At 39.3% G+C, this 27,421-nt stretch overlaps 1 protein-coding gene and 1 pseudogene across 6 annotated transcripts; both read left to right on the top strand.

The window, feature by feature from the left end:
- Positions 1 to 19: 19 nt before the first annotated feature.
- Positions 20 to 24,067, top strand: LOC107135589 (tripartite motif-containing protein 5-like). 6 transcript variants are annotated; one of them, XM_015477549.2, is made up of 8 exons: positions 21 to 216; positions 10,767 to 11,245; positions 11,807 to 11,902; positions 15,773 to 16,003; positions 20,748 to 20,770; positions 22,077 to 22,177; positions 22,446 to 22,472; positions 22,847 to 24,067. In XM_015477549.2, the coding sequence occupies exons 2-8, from the start codon at positions 10,826 to 10,828 to the stop codon at positions 23,398 to 23,400; spliced, it is 1,452 nt and encodes a 483-aa protein (XP_015333035.1). In that variant the 5' UTR covers positions 21 to 216; positions 10,767 to 10,825; the 3' UTR covers positions 23,401 to 24,067. The 6 variants fall into 6 exon arrangements, 5 of the variants coding, with proteins under 5 accessions (XP_015333037.1, XP_048644153.1, XP_015333035.1 ...); XM_015477551.2 differs by lacking the exon at positions 15,773 to 16,003 and having other exon boundaries at positions 20 to 216; XM_048788196.1 differs by lacking the exon at positions 22,446 to 22,472 and having other exon boundaries at positions 20 to 216.
- On the top strand, positions 12,353 to 15,149 carry LOC125612026 (annotated as a pseudogene).
- Positions 24,068 to 27,421: the final 3,354 nt, after the last annotated feature.

Here is a 27,421-nt window from a genome sequence, read left to right as displayed (position 1 = left end):
TCTCTTCCCCGCCCTCAAGAACTTAACTTTCGTTTCTCTGGTGGTGCACTAAGCTCAGGGGGAACGCCCTGGTGGAGGCAGGTTTGGAGAAGGAATCTTGCCCACATCTGCCCGGTCCCGCGGACTCCACTTCGCTTGAGTTTCTGAGGAGTTACTGAGCCAATTTGCGGAGAGCAGAGTTCACAAGACTTTAGAAGAAAACCCGGATTCTCTTGGGTGAGTTTGACTTCTTGCCAGGAAGCTGTTCTGAAGGCCCGCTGGCCCAGCTCGGGGATTCCCTGCTGAGAGCAGCCTGGGGGAGGGGTGCTGTGAAAGAAGATGGGAGTAAAGGGATGAAAGGCATTCGCTTCCTGGAGGGACCTTAATTGTCCACGCTGAACCTAACCCTGTCTCCTTCCTGGTCCGGAATTTTGAATTGCACCTTGGTGAAGGGTGCCAGAGGCCTTTTTTCCTTGGATAGATGTTCCCTCCCCAACAACTGTGGCAGAGCTGGAGAGATCTTTAAAACTGAAAGCACAATGCCCGTCAGGGTAATAATGTGATCTGCAGCTACAGATCCATTCCCATCACCTTGGCCTGCGTTCAGAAGCCCTGATGCTTTGTGGCCTCTTATCTACTCGTCGGGCCTATTTCACAGCCCCCACCCAGACACGGAATTACTGCAGTTCCTTAAAAACAAAGAAAGTCCAGGGTTGTATATTTTCTCACATGTTGACTCTAAGGAGAACGAAAAGGATCTCCTGAAAAGAGAAGAGAGAACTGTAGGGTAAAAGTAGGGGAGAGTGGGAGGAGGGAGAGAGAAGGGGCTACTTGGGATGGACTGTAATGAAGTTTGTTACATGCATGCAGAAATATGTCACATGAAACTCATTGTTCTCTATGTAATTAAACAATAAAAAGAAGTCACCACCCTTGCTCTTCCTTCCCCTTGAGCCATATCTGCCAAAAGCAGAACTCAGCTAAGAACTGGTGAACGACATGGGAAATTAAAAAAATGTCATCTTTTTTTTTTTTTTAATACCAGGGATTGAATCCAGGAGTGCTTAACCACTGACTGAGCCACACATTGCCATTCCCTTTCTTTAAAAAAAAAAAAATTATATATATATATATATATATATAATTTTTTTTTTGAGACAGAGTCTCATTAATTTGCTTAGGTTTACTTTGAACATGTGATCTTCCTTTCTTTGCCTCCATAGTCAATGGAATTAATGCCACCTATATACGAGACGAGTTCTCCATTGCATGTTGAAGTTTGAACACTAGAGAAGCATGCAGAAGCAAGCATATAAGGCAGGGTTTTATTTAAAAAGGGGTAACATAGACTTCCCACAGGAAGAAGAAGGGAGCCATAGCTTGTATCCTGGTATCCCCAGAAACAAGGTGTTCTGCCTTTTTATATGTCCTAGGCTTCCTTTGTTCTGCTCTCTTCCCCTATCTCTCTCCTTCCTGCTTACTTGACTAGGCCCAGGAATGCTCAGTGGGATGGCCAAAAGGTGGGAAATAGGTGGGTTGAAGGGGGAAGGGCAGGATTGAGCAGCCCACAGCACATTAATTAACAAGCTTATAGCTGTCTGTGGGGTGGGACAATTCCTGGGACAGGTTACCTTAGCAACTGATTGGAGCAAGGGCAGGTTCTTGATGAGAGTACCAGAAGGGCTCTGAAGGAATTAACATTTCAATCCCTCAGGGGACAGACTCCAACTTCCAGGACTCAAAATTGGCCTCCTTAATGGATGGCATTAGAGCAGATTATGCTAAGTGAAGCTAGCCAATCCCTAAAAAACAAATGCCAAATGTCTTCTTTGATATAAGGAGAGCAACTAAGAACAGAGCAGGGAGGAAGAACATGAGGAGAAGATTAACATTAAACAGAGACATGAGGTGGGAGGGAAAGGGAGAGAGAAGGGAAATTGCATGGAAATGGAAGGAGACCCTCATTGTTATACAAAATTACATATAAGAGGTTGTGAGGGGAAAGGGGAAAAAAAAAAACAAGGGAGAGAATTGAATTACAGCAGATGGGGTAGAGAGAGAAGATGGGAGGGGAGGGGAGGGGGGATAGTAGGGGATAGGAAAGGTAGCAGAATACAACAGTCACTAATATGGCAGTATGTAAAAATGTGGATGTGTAACTGATGTGATTCTGCAATCTGTATTTGGGGTAAAAATGGGAGTTCATAACCCACTTGAATCAAATGTGTGAAAGATGATATGTCAAGAGCTTTGTAATGTTTTGAACAACCAATTAAAAAAAAATGGCCTCCTTTATGGGACCTGACTCGATTTACCTATCTATACTGACTGCCTGTCTAATTCTGGCTTCAGAATTACAGGCATGTGTTAGAAGTGAGTGGAACGCACTAGTCTTCTGAACCTACATGTTGCACATCTGTCGTGCCATATATCACAGTATTTTGGAATTGACATTATTTTTCAGTTTAAGGCCTCAACTGATACTAGATGACAGTGTTTAGCAAATGAAGTATATTTCAATTTTATTTTTTAGCCTTTTTAGAGAAAGTAATCCTTTCTACATAACATCAGTACTTCCATCATGCCAAGAGAAACAGTTTACCTCAATTACAAAAGAAGAAAGTTCTGTTTATGTTGCTTAGCTTTTTACAAACCTAGTTTGTCCTCTGGGTTCATTCAGGTTGTGCCAAATGACAGGACTCCTCTTCTGAGGCTGAATTATGTATCATTAATAGATGATGGATGGATGGACAAACAGACATAAAAATTTCTTTATCCATTCGTCAACCAGTGGACAATTTAATTGTTTCCAAGTCTTGACTATGGTGAATAATGCCACAGTGAACATGGGAGTACAGATATCTTTATAAGAACATGATTTCATCCCTTTTGGACATGTACCCAAGAAGAAGACTTACCAGGCCACTTGGTAGTTCTGTTTTTCATTTTGTTGGGGTCTCCATATTGTCACATGACTACATTCTCACAAATAGTATGCAGTGGTTCCCTTTTCTTCATGGCCTTGCCAATACTTTTTATTTGTCATCTTGTTTATAAAAGCCATCTTACCTGGTATAAGGTAATGTCTAGTATAGTTTTGAATTGCATGTCCCTGATGATTAGTGATGTCTGGTACCTTTTAAGATATGCCTCTTAGCCAATTTTTATGTCTTCTTTGCAGAAATATCCATCAGTTTCTTTATCCATATTTAAAATCAGGTTTTTCTGTTCCTGACTTGTATGAGTTCTTCGTGTATTTTTTATATCAACCAGTTATTTGATCTGTGCCTTACAGATATTTTTTCCCAATCAGAAGACATTTTTATTTTGTTGATTATTTCCTTTGCTGTACAGAACCTTTTCTGTATGATTATTTTTTGATTTTGTAATCTGAGCTCCATGCCTCCCTCTGGTGCTGGGAATCCAACCCAGAACATCACCCTGTAGCCTAGATTTAAAAAAAAAAAATCATATAATATATAATTATAATTTTATAATTATAATTCATAGTGGTGTTCATTTGACATAATCATATGTGCATGGAATACATTTTGTTCCATTTCAGTCCCCACTACTTCCCCTTTCACTCTCCTCCCTTCTGTTCCTCTTCCTCTTCTCTACTGTTCTTCTTTCTGCAGGTGAAAGTCACTGTAGTATATTCCTTCATGTATATAGAACCATTTGTCAATTTCATTCCATGATTCCTCCCATTTCCTGTGCTCTTCCCTCCCCCTATCTTCTCTTCCTTTACTCCACTGATGTCTCTTCTCTTTTCCTGGAATGCTCCCCACCTTTTCCCCTTTATTTTGGTCTAGCTTCTGCATGTGAGAGAAAATGTTCAATCCTTGACTTTGTGAGTTCAGGTGCCTATCAACAGATGAATGGATGAAGAAAATGTGGCATATATACACAAGGGTGTTTTATTCAGCCATATAGGAAAATGAAATTATGGCATTTATTGGTAAATGGATAGAACTAGAGTACATTATGCTAAGTATAGCCTGGATTTTTATTATGATCCAAACTACTATTGCCAAGGCCAATGTCAGAGAGCTTTTCCTCTGTTTTCTTTTTAATAGTTTCATTCCTTACATTTAGATCTTTTATTGGCTTTAAGTTGATTTTTTTCTAGAGTTTAAGATAAGCGTCAACTTTCCTTCTTTTGCATTTGGAAATTCTTTTTCCCAGTACCGTTTATTAAAGAAACTGTCTTTTCCTTATTGTTTTTTTCTTGGTTCCACTGTCAAAAAATTATTTGACTATATACGTTTGGATTTATTTCTGGGCTCTCTACTTTGTCTCATTCATCTGTGTGTACGTTTTTATGTCAGTTGTACTGTTTTCAGTAATTTTGCTTTGTAACATACTTTGAAATTTCTCAGGGTTGACCTTTTGAAGTTTTATTTGTCATTTCCAATGAATGTTAGGCTTGTTGTTCCTATTTCTGTGACTGATACCATAGAGATTTTTATAAGGGTTACCTTGAATTTGTGTATTGCTTTAGACAGTATGGACTTTTTTAAGAATGTTAATTCTTGCAATCATTGAATACATTTTTATGTTGATTTGTGCCCTTTTCAATTACCTTCAATAGGTTAGCTTTTATTGTGCAAATATTCCATGTCTTTAGTTATATTTATTCCTATTTTTATTTTTTATGCTTTTGAATGAGGATAGAATAAAATAGATCAGTAAAATGGCCAGGCAGTTAAGAAAATGGGCCCCCTTCAACCACACCTGGAGGCTAAGGGGTACAACAGTGTACATATGAATGCACATGTTAAGGCCTATTTCAAATGTAAAAGACCTGAAGGCTCACCTGTGAGTACACCTACAACCAACTTCTTTGTCCCAGAGGTAGAAAATGGAAGGTGGAGGTGAACCAAATGGAAGTTACAGGAAGGATTATGGATTACAGTAAGAAGGATTGAAGTGAACCTTGGATGGTAGCCAGCATGCCTTTTTCCATACCCAGTTTACATAGATTTGCTCCATGCTCTGCCCTAGAACCATATATAAACTCCGAAGATAGCACAAAGTGGGATTGTATTTCTTCTCGCTTAAATAAATCCTGTTCCATTTACTTCCCTTCTGTGATTATCTGTGGATTTTATTCTGCAAAACTTGGGAATTTGGTAAAGTGGAAAATCTAGTCTCATCCTCCAACTCTGGTTTCACTTTCATAAATGGAATGATTTCTTAATTAATTTTCAATACTAGGAATGGAAACCAGGCCCTTGCACATCCCAAGCTGCATTCCCAGCCTGGTTAATTTCTTTTTTGGGTATGTAGGTGGGTAATCATTATTTGTGCAAAGAAATGCAGCCTGATTTTTCTATGATGACATTGTACCTTGTGACTTTGCTGAATTAATTTACTGGCTCTAAGAGGTTTTGTATAGTGTTTGGAGTTTTCTGTCATCTGTAAATACATATAATTTTACCATTTTCTTTCCCATTTGTATAGTTTTCTTTCTTTCTTTTATCTGGTTGTTCTTCTTAGTACTTTTATAACAGTGATCCATTTTATGCTTTGAATGTAGTAGCCCTTGCTGCTCTGGCACTGCAACTTATTTTTAAAATGTGCATGCTTCTTTCTCTTCTTCTCTCCCTGCTCCTCCCTAATCTTTCCTTTTCCTTAATTTCATGGGAAATAGGATTACCTTTCTTCCCCCATGGTAGCCAAATTTATCAGTCCTTGGGTACACACCCACCATAGGAAGAAGTAACTCAGACTTTGGGGGTGGTACCAGAAGATGTCAGAAGTGACTATCTCCCAAATTAACGAGTAAATTACAACTCTCACAGAGCACACAGGGAATGTAGCCTCTGAATCACCTCTTTAAAAGCCCCCTTTCTGCTGACAGGCAGAATCACAGCCTTTGGTGCAAGAATCCCCCATGTTTCTCCTTTGCAAATAAAGCAATAAACCTTCTTGTTCTTTTTTTTCAAAACTACATCCTCGTTATTGGATTGTCATCAGGGACAAGGACCGAGTTTTCAGCAGCACTTTCAGTACTATGGTGAACATAAATGACAAATATGAATATGTTCTGTATCAGATCTTCAAAGAAAAGCTTTTATCCTCTATTAATTATGTTATGTTATGGCATTTTTATATATGGTCTTTACTCTCCTGAGGAAATTTTTCTTTTATTCCTTTTTTTTTTTTTTGGTACTGGGGATTGAATCCAGGGCTGCTTAACCATTGAGCAACATCCCCAGCTCTCTTTTCTATTTTATTTTGAGGCAGGGTTTCACTGAGTTGCTTAGGGCCTTGCTAAATTGCTGAAGCTGGTTTTGAATTTGTGATTCTTCTGTCTCAGCCTCCTTAGCTGCTGAGATTACAGGTCTGCACTACCATGCCCAGCTTGATTCCTACATTTTTATACTTTTAATGATGAAAGGATGTTGTACTTTGTCAGATGCTTTCATGCACCAGTTGTGGTCATCATTTTTGTTTGTTTGTTTGTTGGGAAGCTACCAGGTGTAAGTAAAAATAACCAACATGGTTCCGCAACATAATGAAAATACAAATAACCAGGATGGAAGCCGACCTCAAACAGATCAGCAAGCTCTCCTTTATTCTACAGGGCAGTCAATCAATTTGGCATGAGAGGGCTCATTTTCTGGTTACAGAAATGGCCTGCAGATTACAGAAGGAGTCTGAGTTTTATAATTTACAATGAGGGTGAATTAATCATTGGAGACTGTAGAGGTGCTATTGGAACAATCAGGGACCTAGTTGTGCAGGTTAAAATTTTAGCTCATGAAGGCAGTTGTCAAAAGTTTGAAACTCATTGTCACTGGGAAAAGCTCAGAACTTTTTTTTGTTTTGTTTTGTTTTTCATGTTCACTGCTTATCTTCCTTCCTTTGGGACCCATTGTTGCCTAGAGTTTCACTATTGGCTTTTCACCTTCCAGAACTCATCTGCAATGGGAAAAGGTAAAAGTCCAGGGCCTAGCTTTTCAATACCTGCCTCCTCCTTTCAGGATTGATTGTGGTTGGGAAGGGATGAATGTTTGCTTTTGGTGGAGATGCTGGGGATGAACCCAGGAAGGGATGAAAGTTTGCTTTTTTACCTTGGGGCCCCTTGTTTCTAGGAGAGGTTTAATATTTGGCTAGTTTCCTTTCCTTCTCCTGAGTCACACTGTCCCTCTGTTGTTTGGGGGTGGGGGATTCTTGTAGGAATATTATTTTCCATAGCCCTTCACCAGGGATTGAACTCAGGGGCACTCTACTGCTGAGCCACATCCCCAACCCTTTTTTAGAGACCAGGGTCTCACTGAGTTGCTCAGCGCCTCAATTTTGCTGAGACTGACTTTGAACTCAAGATCCTCCGGCCTCAGCCTCCCCAACCACTGGGATTACAGACTTGCACGACCACACCTGGCCACCATGTGGTTTTAATCTTTTGTTCTGTAATATTATGTGTCTTATTGATTGATTTGTATGTGCTAGTTTTTTATGCCACAGATAAACCCTACTTGTGTTTTGTTTTTATTGTCATTGTTTCTTTGTTTGCTTTACTAGAGATCAAAACCAAGGCCTTGTGCATGCTAGGCAAGCACTCTACAAGTAAGCTACATCCCCAGCCTTTAGATTTTTGTTTAGGGTCTTACTAAGTCGCACAGGCTAATTTTGAAGTTTCGTCCACCTGCTTCAGCCTCCTGAGTAGCTGGGATTACAGGCATGCACACCGTACCTAGGTTCCCAAATTCGTTGATTTTTTTTTTTTTCTTCTGCCTGAGCTAATCTGTTGAAATTGTCTCCTGCAATTTTCATTTCCTTTGTTGAATTTCTCAGTTCCAATATTTCTCTGTGGCTCTTTTGTTAAGTTTGCTGATTTTCTCCTTTGCTTGTTGTTATTTTGAATTGCTTTGGGTGCAGTTTGTAGATTTTCATTTCCTTGGGTCAGTTACTGGAGGTTCCTTTGATAGATTCCTCTTTCTTTGCTTCTTCACACTTCTTGAGTATACATGTGTCTGTCTGCATGTTAACTTTGCAGATTATCTTTTCTGGGGAAAGACTTTCACTTCAGGTGACTACAAGAGTGCCACTTGAACAGGGTGGGGTGGCTCTGGTTTTAGGTAGGCATAATGGTGGAGTCTTCATGTAGCTCTGTCAGCTGTAATCAATGTGCAAAGTCTGAATGTGACTCAGTGGCCTGCACTGCAAGAACTTGTGGCAACAGCCATGGCAACACAGCTGGTGTCCTGTCTGTAGCTTTTAGATGCCACTTGGGTTCCAGGGTACATATGTTCAGAGTGGCTGCAGAGCAAGGATCCTGGACTTAGAGACTTGTGGAACCAACTTCTGTGGCACTTAGGAACTTCTGGTTCATAAGATCATTAACCAGGGTATATGTAGGTCACCCTTACAGCCCTACCCTCAGACTCTGAGGTGTACCCTAGCAGCTGAGGCCCAGGGAGAGAACATATAGCTATGGCTCTGACATGGGGTGGAATGGGGCAAACCCTCGAATCTATGCTAAAATGTACATGTTGTAAACTTAATCCCCAATGCTTTTGACAGGTGGGCCCTCTAAGTGATGAGGTCATGAGGCTTCTGTCCTCATTAATGGATTAATGCTGTTATTACAGGAGAGAGTTAGCATGGGAGTGAGGTGCTGATGAGTTTGGCCTCCTTCCCACTTGTCTCATATTCTGCCTCTTTCATGTATGCGCTTTACTTCTTTTTGCCCCAAGATGATGCCCAAGAAAGCTTCAGCAGACATAGATCTCTAATCTTGGACCTTCTAGCCCTTAGAACCTAAGAAATGAATGTTGTTGTTGTTGTTGTTGTTTTTAAAGAATTACATAGTCTCAGGTATTTTTTTGTAGCAGCACAAATATGGACCAAGACAGTAGGATTCTGAGGAAGCCCAGGCTCTGGGGGCCATGGTGCAGCAGCAGCAAAGACCTAGGAATGGTGGGCCACAGCTGTGGCTCAGGCCTTGCAGTTCCCAACTCAGGAACAGTGCAGTGATAACACCTTGTCCTGAGAAGTTGAGGCACCACAGCAGCTCAGGTCTCAAAGATGGTATGGCACAGAGATGACTCCACTCCTGGGAGGCTGGGTGCCACAGCAGCTCAGATTCCAGAGTGCAAGTTTGGTTCTGAGGAAGAAGGGCACCTCTGCTCTTTGGCCTGAAGAGCAGGATGGACTAGCTCAATGAGGGCTCTGCTTCCCTGAGAGGTAGGCATGCTGTCAGATTGGCCCCAGTACACACAGTTGGATGATTCAGGCAAAGTTCTGTTTGGGGTGACACAGGAACTTTTTTAGACTGATATTTTCTCTCTATTATTAGAAAATAGTCCTTAGTGTTATATAATTGAGAAGTGTCACATTTTCTGTTTCCTGCAGACTTATATGATACCAAAGCCCTACAACTCACTGTACATCAGGCATTCTGGCAATTTTCTTCATTTGTTTATTTACTTAGGTACTGGTAATTGGACCATGGTGTGCTTAACTACTAAGCCACATCCGTAGCCCTTTTATTAATTTTTTTATTGTGAGAAAGGGTCTCAACAAGTTGCTTAAGTCTGCACCAAGTTGCTGAGACTGTCCTCAAACTTGCAATCTTCCTGCCTTGAATTCCCAAGGTGCTGGGATTATAGGCACATGCCACCACACCCAGCCTATGCTAGCAATTTCAAAAACATTGAAGAGCTTGTGTCATACATGAGTAGACTCTTCATAAGGGTGATTTATTTTACCTAACACGTTTGTCCCCTTTTTCATCCCATATTCCCCTTCATGCTTTTTTGGTTTGTTAAACCTTTGTTTTCACCTTGGAATTCTTGGAAAATCTTCTATTTGCCCCTTTTGTTTAGTCTTGCAGCAACTTGCCCATCTCTCTAGTAGTGTTTATCATGTCTGCTCCTTCTGGCTATTTAATTTACTATGCCTGTCCAGTTGATTAATCCCTAGTTGTTTATACTGTGCTTGGGCTCATTTTACGTTTTTGATATTTAATCTATTTGCTAACACATCGTCAGTGACATTTTGTAGAATGATTACAAGACTAACAGGTAACTATGCAGTTAGCTCTTTTGTCTTGGATTAACTGTAATGTAGAGAGGAGACTTCTAAATGGACCCTAAATGGAATAAGTTCATCTCACCTCAATGTATTGAAGATAAATCACATTGAAAATAGTAAGTCACTTAGTATCTCTATTCACACATCTAGTGAAAGGATTATAACTTATGAGGTTCAGACACACTTCCAGGAGCACACACTCATTTTTATTTATTATGTACTTTTGATAAGAAAAAATAGCATTGCATAAGTATCAGAGATGATGGTGTTTGAACTCTTGGTAAGGTAGTCAGAGCAGCTCTTTGTGATAAGATAACAGGTAAGGAGTCATACTAATATCAGGGAGCTTTCTATACTGGGAAAGAGCAAGGGTGAAATGCCTGAAGCATAAGTGGTTTGGTGCTTTTAACATTGAGGATGTGTTTTTGGCCTGGGGAAAAACAGGCAAGGATAGATGGTAGGTTACACAAAATTCTTGCTAGAACAGGCCTCTATTTCTCTGCCTTTCCAGTAATAGTAAAGGGAAATAACAGTCATTACATATATGAAATTTATCATGTGACGTGACCTACTTGATATTTATTATGAAAAGATCTTACACCATGTTACCAAACTCTGTTCTTTGTTTCTCCTCTTTTTTAAAAATTTTGGTCTGGGTCTATTATCATTTCTACATAGTCAGTATCCATTCTATTTCAACCTTTCTTACTCTGCCCACTTTTAATCTTCCAATCATGTAGGAATCTGAGCAGGAGGAATCTCAGAAGTCAGGACAGACAGGAGCAGGAAAACAGATGCTATGGCTTCAGCAATCCTGGGGAATGTAAAGGAGGAGGTGACCTGCCCCATCTGCCTGGATCTCCTGACAAAACCTCTGAGCATCGACTGTGGCCACAGCTTCTGCCAGGCCTGCATCACATCAAACTATGAGTCCATGATGAGTCAAAAAGGGGAGAGCAGCTGCCCTGTGTGCAGAATCAGTTACGAGTTTGAGAACCTGCGGCCTAATCGGCATGTGGCCAACATAGTGGAGAGGCTCAGGGGTGTCAAGCTGAACCCAGAGGAGGAGCAGAAGATGTATCACTGTGCACGCCATGGAGAGAAACTCCTACTCTTCTGTAAGGAGGACAAGCAGGTCATTTGCTGGCTTTGTGAGCGTTCTCAGGAGCACCGTGGACACTCCACATTCCTCTTGAAGGAGGTTGTAAAGGAGTACCAGGTAAGAGATCAGGTGGGGGGAAGACAGAGACGATATCTCCTCTTTACACTCTAGTCTAATTACATTGTGTCATGGAACCGATGTCTGTGATTTGTTTCTATGCTATGCTATGCTTACCTTCTGAGGCCTAAAGGTTGAATTTTTACCTTCACTTAATTGCTAAGCCTGGAGTAGAAACTCTTGGACAGGGAGCATAAAAATACAGTGCCTTGTGCTAGATCTGTAGAGATTTCGAGTAGAAGAAAAGCTCTTTCAGCAGAAGAGTGAATGAGAAGGGTTGGTATATGAGTTCTTTCCTTGCTGCAACATCAGGTTCCTCTTCTAGTGCAAAAATATTTAGACTACTGTTGGTGAGAGGTTGGTAACATTATTACCAGAGACTTAGAGAAGACACCTTCCACCACAGGATTTCTTCCAGTTCATAGATTACCATTGTCTGTTCACATAGTTTCGGAAAGCTCTAGTTTCTTCTGAGATCAACCTGATTTCTTCCAGGTTTATCCTCTCTCTAGGTGCTAAGAAAGTTCTTCCCTTGACTCTGGTGTGATTCTTTTCTCACAGGAGAAGTTTGAGGAAATGTTGCAAAACCTGAAGAGATCCAGGGAAGAAGCTGAGGAGTGGAAAGTTGACATCCAAACTGAGAGAACTTTCTGGAAGGTAGGGGGAAATACTTTCTGAGGGAATTAGCTAGAACTCTGGGCAGGATCTTCTTCTTTATTTCATGTCAGTCTATAAGGTGGGAAGCATTTGAATAATCCTCTTTGCCCTTTTCCTTTTGGAGTGGAGGCTGGAGAGTGGGTACAACACAAAGGAGTACAGCTGTTTGGAGAGAGCTGTTCACAGGGAGGCACTCCAGTGAGGTTGGCTGGCATCCTGTTGCTGTGGTGCTTTTTGAGACTCTGATTCTACTGAAGGAATACTTAGGCAATGGGTCATGGTTCTGTCTTCAATGTTCAGCTTTTGGCAGAGGTTCAAGAGTGGAATGAGGAAGTTGTAGCTGGAGGGTGGGCATCCCCAAGAGTTAAGTGGTTCTTCTCCACTGTGCCAATACAGTCGCCACCTTTTTTTCTTTTTAATTCCTTCCAAACCACTTGCTCAGAGACTAAGATGCCCAAATAGCGCCGGTTGGACCTAGGGGAGGATAACTCCTCTAACCAGAAGCCTGCAGGGAACATGAGAAAGAAGGACTGAGAATGTGATAGAGGGCTTAGAGAGCAAGAGAGGGAGAAAGAAAGGCAGAAGGAATTGTGAGCTTCAACCAATTGCTATGCTTATCAGCGCTGTATTACGACCTTTGAAACCTCATTTATCTCATTCAACACATTCTGCTCATTCAGAGCACACACTGGACATGCAGGACTCAAATCACTTCTGCAGTGTATTAATCCACTTGCCAGTTTACCCCATACACCTTGATGACTATGATATTCTAAAGAAATGACTTCAGCTCTTTGTTTGAATAGGTTTACAGATATGCCGGTTGTTATTTGTTCTGGTTGGTGAGACTGGGTCTGGTAAGACAACACAGTTCCACAGTTGTGTGTGGAGTATGTGCGATCTTCACCAGGACCCCAGAGAGGAGTTGCCTGTACCCAGCCCAGGAGAGTGGCTGCAATGAGCGTGGCTCAGAGAGTTGCTGATGAAATAGATGTGACATTGGGCCAGGAAGTTGGTTATTCCATTTGATTTGAAGACTGCAGTAGTGCAAAAACTGTACTTAATTATATGACTGATGAGATGTTACTTCATTAAGCCGTGAACGATCCCCTCCTGGAGCACTATGGTGTAATAATCGTTGATAAGGGTCATGAAAGAACACTGGCTACATATATTCTCATGGGTGTTTTAATGCAAGTTGTGAGACATCGATTCGATTTAAAGGTAATAGTTACGAATACTACTCTACATGAGGGAAAATTCAGATTTACTTTGATCACTGTCCACTATTAATTATGCCTAGCCTCATACATCCTGTTGAGATCTTTTATACTCCAGAACCAGAGAGAAACTATCTTGAAGCAGCAATTCAAACAGTGATCCAGATACATATGTGGGAAGAGGAGGAGGGAGATCTTCCACTTTTCTTTACCAATCAAGAAGAAATTGGTGAAGCCTATAAAAGAATAAAGCGTGAGGTTGATGTTATGGGTTCTGAAGTTGGTGACATTAAAATTATTCCACAGGGCTGGGGTTATGGCTCACTGGTAGAGCGCTCGTCTAGCACCTGTGAGGCACTGGGTTCGATCCTCAACAACATGTAAAAATGAAATAAAGATATTGTGTGTCCACCTACAACTAAAAAATAAATACTTAAAAAAAAGTTATTCCAAAAAATATGAATTGTAATGCATCCTGCTATCATATATAACAAATTAGAATAAAAAACCAAAAGTTTTTAAAAATCAAGATAAGGTATTTCTAAAACAGTGTACAGAATTGAGAAAACCATAGACTTGTCTAAATTTTCTTCTCAGTTTATCTAAGTGTTATCCTCAAGAATATTAAAAGAAAAAATCATTCCACTCTTCTCTGCACTCCACCCCAGCAGTAGCACCCTCCACCTCCCAATAAATAAAATGGAGTAATTGGAAGAATGGTGGTCATGTCAACTAACATTGCAGGACATCACTGACATCACTGTCACTCTTTTGGTGACAGCAATTAGAGCAGCTTCAGATCAGCTTCAGAGCTGGTTGAGCTAGACATACCAGACCTAGGAAATGCTTCAGGATTTACACAGAGAAACATTATAAAACAGGAATGCAGGATAACACCTATCCTGAGATTGTGCATTTTAATTTAGCATCAGTGGTGTTACAGTTGAAGAAACTTGGTTTTGATGATTTGATGCATTTTGATTTTATGGATCCACCAGCTCCTGAAACTCTGATGAGAACCCTAGAAATTTTGCATTATCTGGGTGCTTTAAGTGATGATGGAGCTCTGACTGAATTGGGATCCATGATGGCAGAGTTTCCTCTAGATCCACAGCTTGCTAAAATGGTTATTGCAAGTTGCAACTACAATTGTTCTAATGAGGTCCTATCTATTACTGCTATGTTGTCAGTCCCACAGTGTTTTGTTTGCCCCATGGAGGCCAAGATGAGATTTGCCCACATAGATGGAGATCATCTGACCCTGCTGAATGTCTATTATGCTTTTAAACAAAATCATGGGTCAGTTCAGTGGTGTTATGGCAACTTCATCAACTACCAGTCCCTGATATCCACAGACAATGTACACCAGTAGCTATCTCGAATTATGGACAGATTATGGACTTATAAAGTACTTCTATGCCTCATAGAAGTACTGACTTTATAAGCAGGGACTATTATATTAACATAAGAAAAGCTTTGGTTACTGGGTATTTTATGCAGGTGGCACATTTAGAAGGAACAGGCCATTACTTAACTGTGAAAGGTAATCAGGTCATTCAGTTGCATCCCTCTAGAGTTCTTGACCACAAGGCTGAATAGGTGCTTTATAATGAGTTAGTTCTAACAACAAAGAATTACATCTGGACATGTACAGATATCAAGCCAGAATGGCTGGTGAAAATTGCCCCTCAATATTATGACATGAGCAGTTTCTCACAGTGTGAAGTAAGGAGGCAGTTGGACTACATCATTGCCAAACTTCAATCCAAGGAATAATCGCAGTACTGAATTCCATGGTTAGAACTGAAGTTATTCAGAGGAGAGCTTTAAAAGATGAATGAATTCAAAAGTTCAAGTTGTGCTCTTCATGTAGGTTCAATAATGGCCTTTAGGCCGGCTGTGGTGATGCACGCCTGTAATCCTAGGAACTCAGGAGGCTGAGACAGTTGGCAAGTTCAAAGTGAGCTTCATTAAGGCGAGGCACTAAGCAATTCAATTAGATCCTGTGTCTAAATAAAATATAATATAGAGCTGGGGTTATGGCTCAGTGTCAAGTGCTTCTGAGTTCATTCCCTAGTACCAAAATAATAATAATAATAATAATAATAATAATAATAATAATAATGGCCTTTATTCGAAAGCTTTTAAATTTTTCTTTACAGTAAGTATTCCAGTTTGATTTCATAGATTTAAACATTTATGCCTCCCCTTTGTGTTGACATGCAAGGTCATTGTAATTGTTGAGATTGATTTTAGAAGTTGTAAAATGTTACATCTTCTGCTTATGTAAATACCATCTTCTGTCTCAGTGCATAGGCAGTGACTTAAAAAAAGTCTATTATACTAATAAAAAAAAAAGAAAGAAAATGAAATGAGGAGCAGATATGGAGTGTCCTGGATAGCTGAAGCTGAGGCACACCCAAGCATTCCATTGCAGCTCAGGTTGAGTCTGGACAATGCTGACTTAAGGTCATTGTTTTGGAATGTCATGAAGGAAGGGAAAGGGAAAGATCGGCCTCCCTCAGAATCTCTCCCTTGGTTCCAAGACTACCCTGTGAGAACTCCCCATGTAAAATAGTTCTTTTTATGGTTCCTATTCCCAGTCTCTCTCTCTCTCTCTCTCTCTCTCTCTCTCTCTCTCATCCCAAAGAACAAAATACAGAGTGAGGTGGAAAATGTCCAGATAGAGTTTGGAAAACTGAGAGACATCCTCCAATCTGAGGAGGAGCAGGAGATTCAAAATCTGAAGAACGAGGAGGAAGTTATTATGAACAGCCTGACAGAGTCTGAAAGTGAGCTGATCCAGCAGAGCCAGGTGGTGAAAGATTTCATCTCAGATCTGGAACATCGGTTGGAAGGGTCAACAGTTGAGATGCTGCAGGTAAGACTTTCAGCTTCTCTGGGCCCTGAAGTGCCTCATTCCCAAATCAATTATGAAGCTTATGGAATAAGTAAATGTGTAAATAGCAAGGAAAATAATCCAATTTTTATTATTTTATCGAGTGCAGTTCAAAAGTTAAACCTTGGAGGGAAGATCCACTGTAACCAGTGATATTTGGTAGGCCTTGTTTTCTGCTTTTTTAAGCATCTTTGTGTTTTTTGTTTTTTTAAAGAGAGAGAGAGAGAGAGGATTTTTTTAATATTAATCTTTTAGTTCTCGGTGGACACAACATCTTTGTTTGTATGTGGTGCTGAGGATCGAACCCGGGCCACACGCATGCCAGGCGAGCACGCTACCGCTTGAGCCACATCCCCAGCCCTTAAGCATCTTTTCCTCAGCTTCATTGCTGACAAACAAATGGCTTCCGGTTACAAGAGATGTATCTATCATTTCCCTCATAGAATGAGTTGAGACTTTCCCCTTTCTGTATTTCCTACGGGGCGGGGATTGGAAGGATTGGTATTATTTCTTCATTAAATATTCAGTGAAATTCACCCGTGAAGCCATCCCAGTCCATTCTGCCCTTTTGGGTGCGGTACAAATTTTTAAACTTTTTTATTGGTGTCTGGCTGTTTTAGATTTATACTTCCTGAGTCTGTTTTTGGTCATTGATATCCTATAGGAATTTGTTAATTTCATCTGATTTTCAAATATGTAATCCTAATTAATCATAAGAATTCTTTGTAATCCTTTTAATGTCTATGTGTCTATGTATTGACTCTATTTTAATTCACAGAAAATGTATGTATTTATCACATATGTGCCCAATTCTCCCTGCCCTTTAGCCCCTGACTAGCCCCATTTTAACTCTCTACTTGTATGAGATCATTTTCTGCCCATTCCTCATACTTAAATGAAATCACGCAGCATTTGTTTCTTTGTGCTTGACTTGTTTCATTTAGTGTAATCTCCTGCAGGTTCATTTCATGTTGCTGCAAATGACAGATTTCTGTCTTTTTTAAAGCTGAATAGTATTCCATTGTGTGTGTGTGTGTGTGTGTGTGTGTGTGTGAGAGAGAGAGAGAGAGAGAGAGAGAGAGAGAGAGAGAGAGAGAGAGAGATTTTCTTTATCCATTCATCCTTTGATGGGTGCTTAGGTTGATTCCAAAGCTTGGCTATTGTGAATAGTGTTTTAGTAAATCTGAGAGATATCTCATGGACATACTTATTCATATACTTTGGATATAGTCCAAGTTGCTGGGTGGCTGGATCATTTTTAAATTTTTGAGGAGCCTCTATATTATCTGTCATCATAGCTGTGCTCATTTACATTCCCCCCAACATTTTTGCCAAGGTTTCCTTTTCTCCATGTCCTTGCCAATGCTTGCCTTTCCTTTGTGATAATAGTCTTCTTACCAAGTGTGAAGTGGGATCTCTCAGTGTAGTTTTAAATTGTGTTTCCTTGATGATTAGTGATTTTGAGCATTTTTTCATATACCTGCAGTTTGTTTGTCTTCTTTTGAGAAGTGTCTGTTCAAGTCCTTTGCCAGTGTTTAAATTGGACGTTTGTTTTTCTGCTATTCAATTATACGTGTATATGTGTTCTTTATATATTGTGGATATTAACCCCTTAAAAACATATACTTTGCAGATGTTTTCTCCATTCTGTAGCCTGTCTTTTCATTTGGTTGATTATTTCCTTTTCTGTGCAAAAGCTTTTCAGTTTGGTGTAGTACCATTTTTCTAATTTTGTTTTTGTTGCCAGGGTTTGGGGTTCAGTCAAAACATCATTGCTCAGACCAATGACATGGAGTTTTGCACTAGGTTTTCTTCAAGTAGTTTTTCAGTTCCATGTGTTATGTTGAAGTTTTTTATCTACTGTGAAATGATTTTTGTATGTGGTATGATATGTTCTTAATTATCATTCTTCTGCATATAGTTATCCAGTTGTCCCAATGCAATTTATTCAAGAGACAGTCCTTTCTTCTCCGTACTTAACCCCCAGCACTATGGGTTGACCCAAGGGGAACTCTAGCACTTAGGTACATCCCTAGCCCTTTTTATTTATTTATTTATTTTTTATTTGGAGACAGGATCTTGCTGAGTTGTCTAGGCTGGCTTGAACATATGATCAAGTCACTGGTTTAGTGGGCATTGCTGCTATGCCTGAACCTTCTGTGTACTCTTGTACACAGTGTATTAAAAATCAACTGACCATAAATACACCCAATCCCACCAACCTCCAGACTCCCTATTGTTTTCCATTGACAAGTGAATCTGTTTTCATTGCCATTGTTTTGTGTCTTTATTAGCATAGTTTTATTGGGGCTGGCACACTCGCCTGGCATGTATGCGGCCGGGGTTTGATCCTCAGCACCACATACAAACAAAGATGTTGTGTCTGCCGAAAACTAAAAAATAAATAAAAAATTTAAAAAAAAAGATTACAGGTCAGGGCTGAGAATATAGCTTTGTCAGTAGAGTGCCTATTAAAAAAAAAAACATAGTTTTGTTATAGATTTTAAACTCATTGTGATGCCTCCAGCTTTGCTTCTTTAGCTGAATTTGAAATATTTTAGTGTTTCTCTATATCAGTTTTTTCAACCCATTAACACAAGATATCTTTCCACTTTTTTGTGTCTGTTTCAATTTTTGTATCAACTTTTTTTTATATGTTTCAGTATATAGATTTCTCACTTCCTTGTTAACTTTAAGTATTTTATTTTATTATAGCTATTATAAGTGGGGGTTTCTTCATTTCTTTTGGATAGTTGTTAGTATAGAAAATCAATTAACTTTTGTATATTGATTTTACATCCTAGAACTTTACTGAATTAGTTTTTTATTCTAAGATTTCTGTGTGTGTGTGTTTGTGAAATCCGTAGAGTTTTCAATAAGATCATGTTGTCTGCAAAGAGGAAAAATTTAACTTCCATGTTGGATATCTGTTTCTTCTTTTACTTGCCTAATTGCTTGGGCTAAGACTTTCTGTACTAGGTTGACAAAAGTGGTGAAAATGGGCTTTTTCCTGATCTTGGAAGAAGGGTTTTCACCATCTCACTGTTGATTATGGTATTACCTCTGAGTTTGTCATGTATGGACTTTATTTTATTGTATATTCCTTCTGTAATTAATTTGTTGAGAGTTTTTATCATGAAAGGATATAGAACTTCATGATATGCTTTTTCTGTATCTTTTGAAATCATCATATGGTTTTAGTATTACATTCTGTTAATGTGGTGCATCACATTTAAAATTTGTATGTTGAAGCATCCTTGCATTATGAGTCAGGGTCTCACTAAGTTGCTTATGACCTCACTGAATTGCTGAGGCTGGCTTTGAACTTGTGATCCCCTGTGCCACTGCACTTCGCCTTTCTTTTTCTTTCTTTAGTCAGTTTAGTTACATTTGATCACCTTTATTAACTCTTAAAGAACATTTTTTTTCATCTATTGTTAGCCTTTTTATGTCATTTATTTTTGCTTGATGGTTATTTGACAATCTCTATTGTGATAAGGATATGGAGACCATAGAATTCAGTGCAGTCACTGATATAATTGTGTTTATATTTACTACTTTGTTATTTGTGTTCTATATTTCTTCTGAAGTTTCTTGGTATTTTTCTTCTCTTAAGTGCCTTTTTTGTTGTTGTTGTTGTTATTGTTGAATAAATATATTCCAGGATAGAAATTTAGTCTTCCTGGTTTTCTAGCTGTATTTTTGTTGTCTTAGTGCTTGATCTGGTGATTACAAAATGCACCCTATTCTGTCTCAATCTGCTTCACATCAATACTAACTTAATTCCTGCAAAATATAGAAACTTGGAACAAATACTTCATTTCCTTCCTCCTTCTTTGTGATCTTATTGTTATATATACACACACACAATATATACATATATAAATTATCAAAGTATTACTTAATTATTGTGTTAATATATTTCCAAATTATTAAGAAGTAATTTGGAAAATGAACTATAGAGTTTTTTATAGTTTATTTCTTTCTATGAATTTGACCCACTTGTTGAAGGAATTTTGGTTGTAGCTGAACATCTTTAAATATTGTGCCACGCACCATGGCACATGCCATAACCCCAATATTTTGGGAGGCTGAGGCAGGAGAATCGTAAGTTCCATCAAGGTCAGTCTCACTAACTGAGGAAGTGTCTGGGTTCAATCCCCAGTGGGCCCCCCGCGCCGCCCCCAAAAAAAATCCAAAATAAGAAAAAAAATCATCAAGCTCCTGTGCCAGCAATACACTCTAAATTCTCTTCTGGTATTACATCTATTTCCCTTCATTTTTGAAGAATTTTTTTTGCCTTATGTGGAATTCTGGCATTTTCCTTTTTCTTTCAGTCTTTTACTCAACTTTGGTTATCCAGAGTCTGCTTATACTTGGCAAATAATAGTATATCAGTTTATGTAAATGTTGAATAAGTGAACGAATTGTGTATTATTTAAATTATCTCATGGGGAGCCATGGAATGACTGGCTTGAACTTATCTTTTTATTTGTGTGTGTATGTGGTGCTGAGGATTGAACCCAAGGCCTCGTGCATGTGAGGCAAGCACTCTACCAACTGAGCTATATCCCCAGCCCTTGAATTTATCTTTGCTATTTTGTTCATCACACTGTGACCATCTCTGTTCTCAGCAGAGCAGGGGCTGGTGACAATGTGATGAAGCTTGGTCAGTGAGGACAGTCTGTGATTTAGTAACTTGTGTTTTTTTCCCCCTTCTTTCTAGGATACGAATGATGTCATGAGAAGGTACGTGTGCGATACCAGGGATGATCCTTTTGTGTAGTAAGAAGAGATTTGTACTTAGTAGAATTATCTGGCATTCAGTTAGAATACAACATCTCCCAGATCAGGTAAATTTAGATATAGTATTATCTTAAATTTATAGTCACAAATCACGATTTGAGTATTGTATGGACTAGACAGATTCTATGATGGGGACTTGGGTTGTGGAGGTCAGAGTTTGAAACAGTAGTTGTCCTGGGGATAAGATGTTCTAACATCAGACCCCCTGTGGAACCAGCATTTCTTGCCCTCATGTGCCTACTTCTAGCTCTGGTTGCAGTTGTAATGGCTGCTTTATTTACTGTAGGCAAGATTTTTCTTCTTTGTCTGATAAGTACTAAGAATTACTCTTTGGGACAATTCCTGCATGTTTGTATGTTTCTTCTGGGAATAAAGGAGACCAAGGGCTTCTTTGTGATTTCTATTTAGATTTTCACAAACAAACTAGAATCTCTGGATAATTAAAAATCTTGACTGAAGTTGAAGTTGGTCTGTCAGGGATAAAGTGTATGAAAGAGTTTCTGTATGTACAGGCATCTTCCAGTTGCATGATAAGGAGTCTGAACCATCAGGAACTAAGTTGAAGGTGCCAGAAGGCACTGCCTTGGTGTGCAAGGATAGTAGCACACCAGAATCAGTTGATCCATGTACATCTCATACTTTAGGAAAGGTGCATATTTCCAGAAACATAAAATTCAGACTACTATGACTTTTGTGTTCATAGTATTGCCCTTGCCAAATGTTTGACATTTTTCCCCAGAGAATATGAAACCTCAGATGTCACCTGAGGGCTTCCCTATTAGCCATAAGCTTTGAATATTTCCAGATATGATTCTTACATATCTTATTTCTCAAATACCCAGGAGCCAGGACCTGCAGTCTTAGTTTCTGAACATTTTCTCCAGAACACACATTCATAGCACTGATATTCCTCATATTCTTTTTTCTTAGACACCACAGTTTTGTAAAATCCAATATTTCACCATTGACCATGCATTCTAGGAGGTAGAGAGAGGGGCAACTTGATTCATTTTAGAAACTATGCTTCTGAGATGTTAAGACCCTCACAAGATTACAAAGAAAGTAAATAGGGAGGTGACCATGAAACATTTCTTAGGAGTTCAGGGTTAGGAATCTTCCCTCCCCTTCTCAGGATCCTTGGTGAAGAAAATTCAAGTGCATCAATGGGGTGAAATGATGGGAAGAAATTGTTGTTGTCGGGGTGGGGACCACAAGGTCTGAAGTGTGGGTCAACTTTTTCCATCCCTAGGTGTAAGGACTTAATGCTGAGGAAGCCAAAAACTTTCCCCAAGGAACAAAGAAGAGTATTCCGAGCTCCTGATCTGAAGGGGATGCTGCAGGTGTCTCAAAGTGAGAAGAGCTAGGTTAAGTGTGTGATTCTAGTGGTGGCAGGTGATAGATGGGGAAGATGTTGGTTTCTAGGTACGGGTAGAGGAGACAAGGGAGAGTGGACTCTGTGTGTTCACCATGTGATCATATTTAATGGGGAGTGGCCATTCATCCTCACTTGTCAGTTTACTGCCCTATGATATCCCTCCTCCTTTTCCTAATCTGGAAAGGGAATGGATTTCAGTGCTGACACCTTTGTATTTCACACCATGAATTTTTATCATTTCAGAGCTGACAGACGTTCAACGCTACTGGGGTAAGCAGAAATTACTGTATCATAAGCCACAGTCTCCTCAACGTCTTTCAGAATTGATTTCTCTGGTAGTTCTCATGTTTTAAGGTCCATGTTGCTCCTTCCAACAGTTACTCACATACCTTGTTTCTGCAGTGTTCTATCTCTATGACTTTTTTTTTTTTTTTGGTAGTTGTAGATAGGTAGAATGCCTTTATTTAACTTTCGGCAGACACAACATCTTTGTTTGTATGTGGTGCTGAGGATCGAACCCGGGTCGCACGCATGCCAGGCGAGCACGCTACCGCTTAAGCCACATCCCCAGCCCCAGGATTCCTTTAATAACATCACAAATAAAGCTAAATCGTATCTGTCATGTAACTCTAATTTTTCTACAGTTCACCTGACACTGTCTCCAAGCAACAATCCAAATATTGTCATTTCTGAGGACCAGAGACAATTAAGATATGTACCCCAATACTGGCGCAAGCGTGGGAATTATCATGAAGGTGTTCTGGGCTACCCACCTATCACATCAGGAAAACATTACTGGATGGTAGATGTATCCAGGAAGGAGGCCTGGTATCTGGGATTGTGTGATAGAAGTTATTTTCAATCCTCAAATTTCCAAGGACGGAGTAAAAATTATCAACCTAGATGTGGCTATTGGGTTATAGGGCTTCACACATTTGAATATAATGTTGAATATAATGCTTTTGGGGAGGATGCTGCCCGTGATCCTTTGACCTTGGTCCTCTCTGTGACTGTTCCTCCACAACGTATCGGGGTTTTCTTAGATTATGAGGCTCGTGAACTTTCATTTTACAATGTTACAAACCATGGGTTTCTTATCTATAAATTCTCCAGATGTTCCTTTCCTAAGGAAGTTTTTCCTTATTTCAATCCTGGGACATGTCCAGAGCCCATGACACTACACTGGCCAAGCTCTTGAAACTTCTTATACCTTCACCCCATTTGTGCAGTGCCTCTGGCCCTTTTGTGTATCCCATGCACCTGAGCTCACTTGCACCATTTTATCCACCTTTCCTTGCTGTCTTCAGCCTTTCTGTTAGGAAATCGTTCACTCATAGATGTATATATAAGGATTTATGAATCCTCATATGAGGATTTATCCCAATATCACGTTTATCCCTCCATCATCTTCCATGCTTCCAAGGCAAAATGACCAATTCCTCATTAAATAATCCCATTATTGAGGTAACACCTCTGCCAAATCTTTAAAACTCTATTCTTTTTTGCTATTGACAGAAGATGAAGGAGAGTTTTCTACCACCTTTCTATATTACTGAGGGCTATGCATAGGAGTACCTCTCTATAGAATGATCCCTTAACCCTACGTCAGTTTACCCATGATGCTTCTTATTCATCAAGGAATCAAGGAGTTAAGAAGACGTGTCCTAAATGGTATATACTAACAGTAGTTGTTTTGTGTATGGAGTATCTATGTTCAGATTCTGTCCCTTTACAGATTAGCCGTGTAACCTTGAATAACAACAACAAAAATGGATGTGCTTTTTTTTTTTATAAACTGGTTTTGGCTTAAAAAATTGTAACTGATACTTTGGATCAGTGTGAGAAAATAAATGAAGTACAAAATATCTTTTGAAGTGTCCCAGTGAGTATTTGTTCTGTTAAATACTAGAAAGTATCAGTGCTATCAGTATCCCATGAAACAGGTTGTTGAAAGGGAGCTAGGATTGACTGTTTACTGGAGTCTCATTTTTATGTCCTGGATACTAATTCCAAGACCACCTATGTGCCAAGTATATATTATGTATTTTACTTTTTCAATTTGTTTGTTTTGTTTTTCTAATTCTGGTGATGCCATATGTTGGTCCCTATCAAGTAAACGAAACTAATTTGTATGGGATTCAGATCACCATTTAAAAGAAATAGATAAATAATCCTTATGAAACTCACTCCATGTACTATTGTGAAAATTAACCAACAGGATATTTTTAATAACCTACCTTGATTTGATAAGAAGTAATCCATTGGTAGGGAGTAGTTCAGTGATAGATTCTTTCTTAGCATATGCAAAGCCCTAGAATTCAGTCCTCAGCACCCCCTCAAAAAAGTAAGAAAATGTAATACTGTAGCCTGATGTCCATTCTTTTTTATCCTCCTCACAATGATTAAATAAATGATTTTTTTAATAACTAGATTAAAAGATCACAGATTTTTAAATTTTAAATAAATTGTAAATAAGTGTTTCTGTATAATTAAAAATGTTAACTTCACGCCTGTTTAGTCTTTTTTTTCTTCATACTTCTGTAGTAATTCTGTTTCATTGAAAGTCCTTTTCTCTGTTTTAAAATAAATTTTCATGTATATTAATTACAATGATACAGGGAGTTAGAAGCATATTTGAGGATTTCTGAACAGTAGTATGGTAAGTATTTTTGTTTTTGTTTTTGTTTTTTTCCTTATTGTGATGAAGAAAAAAGCCTGTTATTTAGTGAGCTCCTAGGAGAATTGTTTCTGTGGTGAATGTTTGTGCAGGGTACCGTGGGAGCCCTATGTATTCCATTTCTTCCCCAGTTGAACTCTAGGCTAAGAAAAAGAAAAAGAAAAAAAAAAAAAAGAGGGAGTCTGTTTGGTCAAGTAGTATCTGTTCTCAGCAGTTCTTTGACATAGGAATTCCCAAGTTCTTCATCTTTGGGTGAATTTTAATGAGAGTCCAAGATAGACAATGCGCAACTGCTGTGTGTGTGTGTGTGTGTACACACGTGCGCACACGCACACCTCAGTACTTATCCTTGGAAACTGGAGAAAATCAAACCTATGAATTTTCCCTTAAATCTTGCCTTCCTGTCACCCCATTGCTCTGATGACTGAGGTGTTCAGTCACTAGAAACAATTAGTACTATCTTAAGTTCTTGACAAGTGACGTTCATGTCTTTCCATGGACTGAAATACCCAGTACCCCGGTTCAGAATGAAATTTGCAGTTACAAGGAAATAAAACCCAGAAATTGTGTAAACAACAGAAGAGAGGGATGTACTGCAGGGTATCTATCCACTTTTTGACAGAGGCTCCTGGTCTCAGAAATGAAGACCTCTGCAGAAAAGAATAGGAAGCCTCTAAATGAACTCAGCTTCAGTCTTTCTTAGTAAGAGGCTGGAGAGGCATCCTGGCCTCACATAGTCCAGTGAAAACCAACTGGACTGCTGTCCATCTCTGTATCAGTTCTAAGGTTTTCTCATTACCTCTGAAACTCTGAGTAGCATTCATGCTCTCTTGCATTACTGATGCCTTAGGACTGTATTGTGCCAAGAATTAGGTCCCATGAGAGGACTGAATGAGCTCTTCAATTAGTAGAATTATCCATGGACAATGTGCAGTCTGTGTACCTTGAGCCATCAACAAATAGTGATCAGAAGTTTGTCGACCTGGGGTTCTGAGGTCCTCATTGCAATAGACATTGCAGTCACCTGCACAGGATGCCAGTGACTTTCCAGTTTTCCCAAACACAGTGTTGCACAGTCTCTGCATCCTGATTTTAAATATCCCCGTGTATTCCAATGCCAGGTACATTTTTATTTTCAGTGCCTGCAGTCACTACACCCCTCTGTCATGCCTCTACTAAATTATATGTCCTCCCAGCCCAGGGTCTCGTGTCTTATTGGCAAAAGAAGTGGAACATTCCTTTTCTTCTCAGTATTGCTTTATTTCTGAGACTCTCTAGGTACATTCTTGATATCTCTGACTCTACTATTCTTCTATAGTAGAGTCAGAGATACTTGTTGTAAATAACTGTCTCACATATATACGCAATCAGATAAGTCAAAAATCTGCAGAGTAGACTGGGAAGGATGGATGTTTCCACTCTAATAAAAGGCAGTCTGGAGACAAAACTGCCACTTTTTGTGAAGAACCTCTATTTGCATGAGCCTACCACCCTATAGAGAGTAATCTGCTTTACTCAAACACTACTGTTTGAACTGTCAATTTCATTTAAAAAACAAAAACAAACAAAAATCTTTCAAAGCAACATTTAGAGCATTTGATCCAATATTGGCACATCTCATGGCCCAGCCAGGATGACAAATAAAATAAGAATAGTCAATATAGATTCACTCATTATCAAGTTGAAAATTTAGGGTCAACACTTCAGCACATAGGCACAGGCAACTACTTTTTCAATAGGACCCCCAAAGCTCGGGATATATGGCAAATGTTAGTAAATGGGATGGCATCAAATTAAAAGTTTCTGAGCCTCAAAAAAAAAAAAACAGGAATATGTGAAAAAAGAACCCACTGAAAGAAAACATTGCTTTCTACTCTTCTGAGAGAACATGAATACCTAGAATACATAAAGAACTCTCAGAAGGTGGCCCTCCCTGCTGGGCGCACTGTGATGGCAATCCTGTTTTAGAGACACCCTGGAGAAGTGGGCTTACTCCTCCAGCCCTAAGCAGTGGCCTAGTCTCTGAGGCCTTGAGCTGCACCCTCATGTCTGAGATTTGTTCCATGTCAGGTGTGTCCAGTGAAACAGAGGAGACAACCTCATTCCCACAGGCCTATGATCTCTGGGCCCACCATGAGAAAGGCAGCTCTGCTGATCTCTGAAGTCAATACATGTTTGGAACTGAACAGCTCTCTCCTATCATCCTGTGAAGCCCTGACTTCCAATACTCCATTTTTGTTCTATTTCTGTCCTCTTCAATCCCAGCTGGCAGTGTTTCTGCTAGCATAGCACCCTATCTTCTCCTGGCTTTAGCTAAGATGACGGATTAGTTCTGTGGTTCACATCCATAGTATCTTATCAAATTATTTTCCAGCCACATACATCCTTGGTGTTCTCATTAAAATATGCTTTTTCATTTTTTGAAATACAGATTGGCTGAGAATTTTTCCAAATCTTTAAGTTCTGTTTTTATTTTTTTCTTAACAATCCTTCAATTTATCTCTCTCCACTTATATTTTACTGTAAGTAGTAAGGAGAAATC

The sequence above is a fragment of the Marmota marmota genome, unplaced genomic scaffold (genome assembly GCF_001458135.2).
Source record: "Marmota marmota marmota unplaced genomic scaffold, marMar, whole genome shotgun sequence".
In the NCBI taxonomy this organism is placed as follows: domain Eukaryota; kingdom Metazoa; phylum Chordata; class Mammalia; order Rodentia; family Sciuridae; genus Marmota; species Marmota marmota.
Note: the sequence above shows the minus strand (reverse complement) of the source record. Positions and strands in the feature narration are given on the sequence as shown.